This window comes from Hemiscyllium ocellatum (genome assembly GCF_020745735.1).
Source record: "Hemiscyllium ocellatum isolate sHemOce1 chromosome 27 unlocalized genomic scaffold, sHemOce1.pat.X.cur. SUPER_27_unloc_32, whole genome shotgun sequence".
NCBI lineage: Eukaryota > Metazoa > Chordata > Chondrichthyes > Orectolobiformes > Hemiscylliidae > Hemiscyllium > Hemiscyllium ocellatum.
This window is the reverse complement of record NW_026867501.1, coordinates 316,310-326,972: the sequence shown is the minus strand read 5'-3', so window position 1 is coordinate 326,972 and position 10,663 is coordinate 316,310. Positions and strand designations below refer to the sequence as shown.

Here is a 10,663-nt window from a genome sequence, read left to right as displayed (position 1 = left end):
TCTCACAGGCAAACACTCCAATAAACTCGCCCACACACTATCAAGCACACACGCAGACACTCTCACAGGTAGATCTCATACACATGCACGAACACACGCTTGTATGTATATGGGGTGAATTTATATTTGCAGATCTGTAGTTGAAGACACGTTCTATTTTGTTCGAATAGAACAGAATATGCCGGCAAACATCCCAAATCCAGACTACCAAGGCAGTCCTGTCTTCGAACCTAAGTGTAGAGGAATCGTCTGACATAAAAGCTCCACAGGAATACAAAGCTGTTAGACATTGGGAACAGAAGAACAATGGAACAATTGTGCTTGATCATCTCGTTGTCTTCACTATGCAGAGCTTCAGAACCTTTTGTCTGCCCTTTGGCCTCTATGATGATGCTAACGGTAAGGGCGGTGAGCAGTAGAACGATAATGAACGGGAGTTAAGATATATATGGTCATGGTATCGGTAGATCTGCCAAGCAAGCGAGGTGTAGAAGCTTGTCTTGATGACATAGAGAGAAAGCATCCCTTCCAGTATAAGCAAGGGATGTGAGACAAAGTAAAATGGTGCGTTCTTGATGCAGAACAAGGAGCAGATCCCTCCCATGAGGCGCAAAGCAGTTTTGTCGGTGCAGTTTTTGCTGCTCAGGCTCTGGCAGGAGATGACCACAAAACATTGAATCGTGGAGGTTACTGCAAGCCAGACTTATCCATTTCGGTTGATGTAAACCACCACTGCACTAAACACACACTCACTAGTGTATTAGACAGGATAGTGTATCTATAGTAAATGCCGGAGATTCTATTCAGAATGCATCCAGTGATAATAACAAGGAAAGCAGCGATAACTATCGCTATGAGATCGTAGGTAATGCAATGCGAGGGTCTACACTGACCTCGGGATAGCATTATGATTGCCATCAAGCTGGATGGAAGAGGTCAAAAGAGCCAGATGATACTGCTCTAATTTTAAATGACAGCTTTTGTCTCATCCAGACTGTTATTGATATCATATTAAAACATCCTTAGTCACTTTCTGGCAATGACTTTTTTAAAATACATGGAGTCACTCGTGGATAAGTCATTTGTAAATGCAATTTCTGCTCTCTGCTCATATCTGCTTGTCCTTACAAACATGATAGAAGTATAGAATCCCTACTGTGTGGGAAGAGGCTGATAGGCGTATTAAGTATTTAACGAACCTCCAAAGAGCATCCATCCACACCCACCGTGTCCTGGTAGGCCCGTATTTATCACAGTTAACTCACCAAATCTGCATATCCCCTGCTAAACATGATGCCATCTAGCATCGTCAACCCATCTAACCTGTACATTTTTGTATTGTGGGAGGAATTCTGACCACGCAGCAAATACCAATGCAGACGCAGGGAAAATGTGTAAACTCCACACAGACAAGGGTGGATTCGAATTTGTGTTCCAGGTAAGTGTGCAGTATCCAGTTCATCCCTTTTCCCAGGCACATTATCTGACATTGGCTTCCCGCCTGGCAATGTCTCACTTTGATAGATTTCACTTTCATATTTGTAAGTAGAACAATGTTTCAAGTTGCATCAATTTGAAATTCTAAAACCATCTACTATCACAACGTACCTCCAATTCTGTCCTCATGTTCATCCCTGCAGCAGGTCATAGCTGTCACTTCAACCTATAGCTGTCGTGGATCTAATCTCTGGAAGTCCCTCCCTCGACGACTCTTTCCACTCTGCCGAAATAAGGATGGTTCTCATAACCAATCTCTTTGATAAAAAAAATCTTTCCACTCTGTGTCCTTCCTTTAAACTTTCGACAGTATTTCATTATATTCAGTATTCTGTGGAACATTCCACTCAGACATAATGCAATCAGACATAGTGCAGCGTGCACGAATCCAGCTTCTGCAGTGAAAAATAAGAAGAGAAACAGCCATATTGTGTCATCCAACAATCTTCACGTGCTTAATCAATTGCCTTCCCTCCATCATAATGTCAGCAGTTGGTATATTTGATGATGATTTCACACGGCTCGGAATCATTTGCCACTCCCCAGTCATTGACGCAGTTCACCTTCATGATGACATGGAAGATCAGGACAACACTCAAATTTCTACTGATAAGTGAAGGTAACATTCGCATCAGCCAAGTTCCATGCAGTGACCATTTGCAACAGCAAGTATTCTAAACGTTGCATCTAGAGGTTCAATGGCATTACCATCGTTGAATCTCCGACAGTCAGCAACCTCAGGCATTACCATCGTTCTGATACTTGTATAACTATATAAATATTGCATCTGCAATAATAAGTGCAAGGCTTTCAAAACCATTTAAGATGCTCGACGACATCAATTGCAAAGCATTCTCATTCACAGGCATCCCATCTTCCTCCTGCAACTTTCGTCGTGACATTCTATAGACAGCAGTATGCACCATTCGCAAGATACACAGTGGTTACTCAACACCCGTCCACCGTAATATCTCAAACACTAACGATATCTGCTACCAAGACGGACAAGTGAAGAAGATGCATTGAAATAGTGCTTTTGTTCAGGTTCCGCTTCATACCACTCACAATCTTCAGCTGCTGCATCCCTTTAGGTTTGTCCTTTATGTAAATGATTTAGTGGAGAATATAAAAGATATGGTTAATAAGTCTGTGGATGTCACCAGAGGGGAGGGTTGATACTGAAGAAGGTTATATAAGATTACACAGACGTCTCGAGTATTCCGCTGTGCTGATTTGAAATATCTGTGTTACTGTGGGGTCCAAAAATCCGAATGAAGGGAAATGAGAGGAAATTACAACAGAAAATATCGACTTACAAAAGTTAAAGATGGTCAGAAGTGAAGACAATTGGATAGGTGGACGGAGGTGAAGGACCATAATAATTTCAAGCCAGAAACATTGAAGGAGAAAAGACAAAGCAGGGAAATTCAGCAAGAAGACTTTTGCATGAGAGAATGGTGAGAAAAGATCAGGTTAAATTACAACTGAATGAAACATAAAGGTCGTATAGTCGCCTTTCTTTGAACTTCAATAGTTATTTAATCTAACCATCTCAAGAATGCTTCCCTGAAAATTCATCATTTGGTATTGCCCCATCCATAAATCGTTCATTTCCTGGCAGTGCAAATTTCCGACAGAACCCGCAGAAGGCGTTATAATCACACTCTCTGATGCAGTCTCTGTCATTGTTCGCTTGCAGGCACTTGGAGTCACGCTCACCAATTGACTTTTCATTTAATTTTGCATCATCTGTAAACTTGTCAGCAGTACATTCACTTCAGTCATTGGTTGGATGGTGTGTTGACATGTATCGCTGCTTTCTCACCATTCCCATTAAAGAAAGGGAGATTTTACAACAGTGCAATTTTTTCCTTGAAATATCCATTGTCCTTACATGGGCGCTGCTGGCAAAGGCGATATTCATCTCTAATATTGCATGACAATGTGTTGGTGGGCGATCATTTTGGCACACTGCATCTGATATAAATGCATGATGTACATTGGCAATGATGCAAGGTTAAGTTAAAGCAAGACAGTTTTTGATACCATTGAATCCCGCGAATCTAGAAGCAGGCCATTCAGTTTAATTGAATGTAGATTGCAATTACATTCCAGAAAACATCCATTCTATTTCTGTAAACACAAGTTTCCCACGGTCATTCATCCTAGCCTGCACATCACTGAACTGTGGGCGAGTATCAGAACACCCACTGCATCGTAAGAATGTGCAAACTCGACGCAGGTGGTCGCAGGAAGGTGAAATTTTACTTGCATCTCGAGCGCAGGGAAGCAGCATTGCGACCCAGTGAGTCCCTATGCCTCCTAATGGCACTTACCAGCAATTGCAGTCGAAGAAAAATTCGTTTCTACTTTCACATTTATTGAAATCTTACTTGTTCATTCATTTATTTCTTTATTTGTTTTTCTGACTGTTTTCTTAGACACACAGGCCCTTTGCATCAGTTCCAGGAAAACTCTCGCAGTCAGCGAGGTACTCTGTTCACTGGGAAACTCCAGTTCTGATACTGGAACAACATGAAGTACTTTCCATCACTGGTTTTGCCTACAGAAATAATAAAATTTAAAGAACAACATATCGTTTAAATATTATCATTTTGTCACTTGATCAAATTCACTTTGTTATTTAAACCAAAAGCAGATAATTGCACTTGCTGGAAACGTGAGACAGAAACGAAAATATCCGGAGAAACTCAGCAGTTTTGACAATATCTGTGAAGAAAAAAAACGTCAAAAATTTCAAGTCCACTGACCCATTTTCAGAATTTTGTTCCTTTCTTACAAAAGTCATGGTGTGAAGTGGGGTTCGTAGGATATTGAAAGTGTTTGGTTCAAGGATAAATGAACTTGAAGTCCATTGGCTGTCATCTGGTATCTTTGCCAACAATGAACCAATGAGAAACAATCCGGAAATAACTGAAACATTTCCCAACTGTTGACGAGAACAATTTTAGCTTCGGCCAGTTTTGTTCATTTTCATAGTGATCTCTGAAAAAATGTCGCCCAAAGCTCTGTGTTTACTTCTCACAGCTGCAGCTGTTCTAACTGGTAGGTGCACAACTTGTGGAACTTTATGCTTCAACGCTTTGTTGGGAATTATATGTACTCTAACAATTCTAGCATCACAGAAGTAGCAACACATTGTCCCGATATTGAAAAAATCTAGATCTATACTTGTACCAACACTGAGCACAGTTTAGGAGAAATTAGCGAACCCGTCTGCGTGAACTAACATGGAAGAGTTAAGCTGGGACTTCAGACCGGACTGAGGTTGAGATGAATAGACAAAGGCCGGACTTTTAAACTCACCGACTTATTTTAGTTTTACCTTTTATGTCGGGAGTTAAAATGGGAATTCACCTCTTTAAAAGGTGTGGCCCATGCCTTCAAGGATGTTTTATTACATCTGTTGAAGCCCTTGCCTGTCGCAATGGCTGAGTTGTATGAAATGGATTCTTGTTCATCTTCCCTGTCTCTTATTCCTCTGTTTATTGTTCGAGGTGAATGGGCTAATTCTATGCTATAAGTGTAACGAAGTAACTTCTAAAATTTATTCTCACTCCTATTTTATGACAGGAGTTTGTCGTGCAGATTCTGTGTCACAATCACCGGCCGCAGTCACAGTGAACGAGGCGGATGATGTCCTGTTATTCTGTAATTACACAGCTACATCAAATAGCAATCCTTATCTGTTCTGGTACCGTCAGCATTCCAACGGCTCCATGGAGTATCTGCTAAACAGAAACCAATATATCACGAACACAGAGAATCATCCAGAAGACCGGTTTTCCTCGGAGTTTGATCATGTGAAACGCACTATCCAGCTGAAAGTGTTGACAGCAGAACTGACAGACTTCGCGATGTATTTCTGCGCACTGAGCCCCACAGAGATTCAGAACTGGGTTGTGTCCTTACAAAAACTCTCAGAGAGCAACTAAACCTGACGATTCGTAAAGGGAGCAGTGAGATCAGAAACGGATCTGAAGAGGCTGGCGAATTCACGGTGATATCTCATGCATCGCATTTAACATAAAACCTTAACCGTTTATTGAAACGAACTAGTGCTGTTAGTTCAATGAATGAGAACGAAATAATTTATTTTATGTCTTTTGAAATGTCCCATGGTGTTTCACTGTTTCAGTGATGATGTGGTGTAGAAAATACATGAACCAGTTTAGGTTAAACAAAATTCTCCACCGAAAAAGGGGATTGCAGCATTCCGTTTGAGAGGCAATAACTTGCCACGTGATTGTAATAATCAATCACTCTGGTAACTTGAACAATGTCAAACGCGTTGCGGGTTATTGACTGCTGCCCTTGTACCTCCATATTTGGAGCCCCTGAACGGTGAATCATAGATTTGAGTGGTTCAGGACAATGCAGTCTTCGTTAAAATACCATTAAGAAATCGGGATCGAGCTCACATCTGAACAGCGGTAAACAGTGAAAGACATTTTGTATCGATTAATTAATGAGTCAGAGCCAGCGATGAAAGCCTCAGTCACATGACATTTCTTCTGGTGGCAGGGCGTAAATGAGCATTTTCCATCCTCTGTGGAAATGCCTGATCTGGATATATAAGTCGTGTAAAGACTAATGAGTTCCTCATCTCCCACTGCTGACATCTGAGAAAAAAGGACAGGTTGCTAGTTCGAAAGTGAGTCATAAAAGAAATATTCTTGACTCTGCGTGATCGAATCAAGTGTAATCTGCTTCTGCAGAATAGGGGATGTACATAGAACTTGGCACCCTGCAGGTGTTACTAGATTCTGCACAGTCAGAATAACTCTTTCGTTACAGAAGATGTGTAGTCTGTTGATGAATGTCATGAGCAGTCATGGGAGTGTCTGATCAGCAGCTACACGACAATGTCGAAAATTGCACAGGTATGTCCTGTACACAACAAAGAAGGATAAATCCAACCTGGCCAATTACCATCCAAACAGTCGCCTCTCCATCATCAGTAAAGTGATGGAAGAGGTCATCACCAATGCGATCTAACAGCACTTTCTCAGCAACCGCGTTCTCAGTGTCAAACAATTTGGCTTTCACCAGGGTCACTCAGCTCCAGATTTCATTACAGCCTTGGTTCAAACATGGATGAAAGAGCTAAATTCCAGTCATGAGGGGAAAGTGACAGCCCGTGACATCAAGGCCGCGTTTTACAGAGTCGAGCATCAAGGAGCCCTAACAAAACTGGAATCATTTGATATCAGCGGGCAAAGACGCCACTGGTTACAGACACACCTGGCAGAAAGGAAGATAGTTGTGGTTGTGGAGGGTCAGAAATCTCAGTTCCAGGACATCTCTGCAGCAGACCCTCAGGGGAATGTCCTAGACCTAACAATCTTTAGCTGGTTCATCGACAGATCGACGATCTGTGATAAGTTCAGAAGTGGGAATGGTCGCTGATGATCGCATGGTGTTCAGCATCATTCGCAACTCTTCAGGCACTGAAGCAGTCCGGGCTCAAATGCAACACAATCTACACAATATCTATGCTTGGATCGACAAATAGCAAGTAACATTCGCGCCACACAAGTGGCAGACAATGATCATCAACTATTAGAGACACTCTAAACACGCCCCTTGACGTTCAACGGTACTACCATCACAGAACTCCCCACTGGCAACATCCTTGGTTGCCATTGTGCAGAAATTCAATTGGACTCACCGCATGAACACAATGGCCGCAACAGCAGGTCAGAAACTAGGGATACTGCGACAAGTAACTCACCTTCTGACACCTCAAGGTCGATACAATAACTAAAAGGCACAAGTCACGAGTATGATGGAAAAATCCACTCTTGCCTGGATGCGTGCGGCTGTATCAACACTCAACAAGCTTGACACCATCCAGGATAAAGCAACCCACTTGATTGGTACTACATATACAAATATTGAATCCCTCCACCACTGATGCGCAGTTGCAGCAGTATGTACCATTTACAAGATGCACTGCAGAACTACACCCTGCATTCTAAGAAAGCAACTAGAAAACCCACAAGCATGTCCATGTAGATGGACAAGGGCAGCAGGTACTTGGGAACAACATCAACTGCAAGTTCCCCTCCAAGCCACTTATCACTCGGACTTGGTCCTTCACAGTCGTTAGGTCAAACTCTTGGAATTTCCTCCCTACCAGCATTGTAGGTTATCCTACTGCAAGTGTACTGCAGCGATTTCAGAAGGTAGCTCATCACCACCTTTTCAAGGTCAAATAGGGACGATCTATCAATACTGGCCAGCCAGTGACGCCAAGTCTCACATGTGAATAAAGAATTATTAAAAGAAATTCACAGTCTATAGGAGTGCTCTGTCTTTGTGTCAGTACACCATTTGTACAGTGGTACACGTCACTGTGTGATAACTCAGGACCACCAACAACGATAGTGGCGTAACTTCTTGTTGATTCAATCAAGAGAAGCAACTTGCGGTCATAGTCAGTCATAGAATAGCACAACACAAACAGTCTGAGCAGCCTATAATTTTTGTGCTAACTGTGCGATGATGAAAACATTCTTTTGTAATTGCACCCTGTTCAACTCCACTGCAGCCATTCTCTCCACTTTTGCATTATACTTTGTTCGTTGAAGTCATTTCGATTGCTAAATAGATATAAAGATCATTACAACAATGAAGAATTAATGCCCATACAATTAATGACTACATTAGTTACATCTGTCTTAAAGCTGAACATATTGCCGAAAGATTTACAAGAATTCTGCCAGAGTTGAGCTGTAGTGAGAGGCTGAACAGGCTGGAACTGTTTTCTTGAAGCTTTGGAGGCGGAGGGGTTCCGTTTTAGAAGTTCATAAAATCATGAGGATCATGGATAGGGCGATCAGACCAGATTGCTTCTCCGGGAGGGAGGAGCCCAGTCATAGAGGGCATAGGTTTAAGGTGAGAGGAGAAAGACTTCAAAGGGATTTAAGAGGCAACTTTTCCACGAGGGGTATTGCAGACGTATGGAATGAACTTCTGAAGGAAGTGTTTGAGGCTGGTACAATGACAAAATTCAAAAAGAATCTGAATGAATATGAATAGGAAGGGTTTAGATTGATATGCGCAAAATTCTTTCAAATGGATCTAGATTTCAAAGTTTGTGCGAAGATTTGTAGCTCGGGTGCTTGTTGTAGTGGTTCTGTTCGCCGAGCTGGATCTAGATTTGTTTGGGATATCTGGAAAGCATGGACGAATTGAACCAAAAGATCGCTTTCAGTTCTGTACATCTCTGTGACTGTATGACGCGAAATTGTGCAATTTCTCTGAACGCAATTATAACTGGCTGCCACTAGAAGGCAGCAGTGGCATGAAGATTATTCACATGCATGTGTAATCAGTTTCCAGTGACTGTGTGGGCACATAAAGTGTTAACTTTCTAAGTCTATAAACATCAACCAGAATTTCATCAATAACCGTTAGAAAGCAATTAAGTATAGGATGTATGGGCAAGATATTGGACATTAAGTCCAATTGGATCTCTGCTTTTCACTGGCATTATGGATGATTTAATGATCTTAATATCCATTTACTGCCTTACTATTATATCCCTTGGCTCTCTTATTAATTAAACATATGTCTAACTCGCTAAAATATTCAAGGAATTGTTCATTTAACATTTGGCCAACTACCCTTTATCGATGTTTGGATGAGGGAATCAGTTGGATTTTCCAAATTTGCCTTCATTGCACGAGTGTTTGATTAACAGACCAACGAATTCACTGAAGTGACACAATATATTGTTCAAAACACACCAATGAACTGGAAATCTTGGTATTTCCAGGCACAAGGTTCTAACTGCATATTATGAGAAGTTCAGGCCCAAATACCTCCAGATGGAATGATGGGATTCATGAACAGTAAGACATAATCTGAGCAGCTGACGTTACCACGATGCCACCGACTTTCAGTCTAGTGAGTGTGCACGCCAATGATATTAAGAAGGGATGGCTAGGATTTTCAATCGGCGGATGTGCAATAATCGTTATGAAGTTCAAACTCGGAATGGTATGTATGCTTTGGCCAGGATTTTGAAGCTTCTGTTGCTCAGGTAACTTTGATGTCTTTGTCCTGAATTGGAGAGTGTGTGAGTTTCGAAGATGATGCGGAGGGATCGTTGGAGGAATTTGTTGACACAATAAATCTAAAAACATCGGATTAACCTGAAAGCCTGCAATTCTGATAAATAACTAATAACTTTACAAGACCGCTGTAACTTTTAAAGTAAGTATAATGTGAATATTCCTGGTGATAACTTCACCCCAAGAAACCTCACTGCACGAAAACTGGCGAGTAAATAGTTGACCATTGCATTGAGATACCAGAGAAACCATTGTTAGTATGTATTGACTACATGGAACTCTCGTAATGCTGTTTTAAATGGTGCCCTATATCTGAGACGTGACAAACATCGCTGGTTTGGTTTCTCTCTCTCTCTTTCTCTCTCTGTTGTCTGTCTGTCGCTCTCTCCCTCTCTGTATTTCTTATCTGTCTGTATATTTCTCCGCCCCCCCCCCCCCCCACCCTCCATATTCAACTCATTAAGTGTATACTGAAAGGTCACTACCTTGTTAAACAAGCAGATGAGATTTTGTTTGATTCTTGGTGTAGAACTCCATCTTCCATTGTAATTAAAAAAGAATCCCCAATCCCTGCACTTGCCTCTTAACCTCTCTTTAAGTTTTTGCGTAAAGAATGGTTGGCTCAACTCCTTACTAGTATCATTCTTTTTCACTGTGGCACTTTTATTGTCAGCCATGAATCATTTTCTTAAGTAACTGTCATTGCTATTGACAACCCATTCCCGTAAATACTGTACAGTAGTTGAATGGTATGGATGGGTCCTTCTTTGGAGGATCAAGTGTAGTTGCTGGGTCAAAGGGCTTGTTTCCTCATTGTAGGGATTATGTGATTTGGCTGTTATGAATTTCAGCGATCGACACAGAGACAAACATGTCCAGCTCAGTTCTGATAATATAAGAGTCTCAGAATAAACCTCTCTGATTAAAGATAGACATTACCACCAACGTAACTGTTCACATAAAAATGTTGCTGTTGGGCGGCATGCTGACTCGGTCATTAAAAGAATCAAGAATCGACTCTATCCTCTGACGACCGACCGTGAAGTTTGATTAATTTCTCCGTG

The 10,663-nt window shown here is 41.5% G+C and overlaps 1 gene segment (V, D, J or C); it reads left to right on the top strand.

Annotated features, from left to right (window-relative positions):
• Nucleotides 1-4,511: 4,511 nt before the first annotated feature.
• LOC132808135 (T cell receptor alpha variable 38-1-like) lies at nt 4,512-5,453 on the top strand. The segment is given in 2 exon segments: nt 4,512-4,563; nt 5,092-5,453. Coding segments are annotated over 2 exon segments (414 nt in total).
• Nucleotides 5,454-10,663: the final 5,210 nt, after the last annotated feature.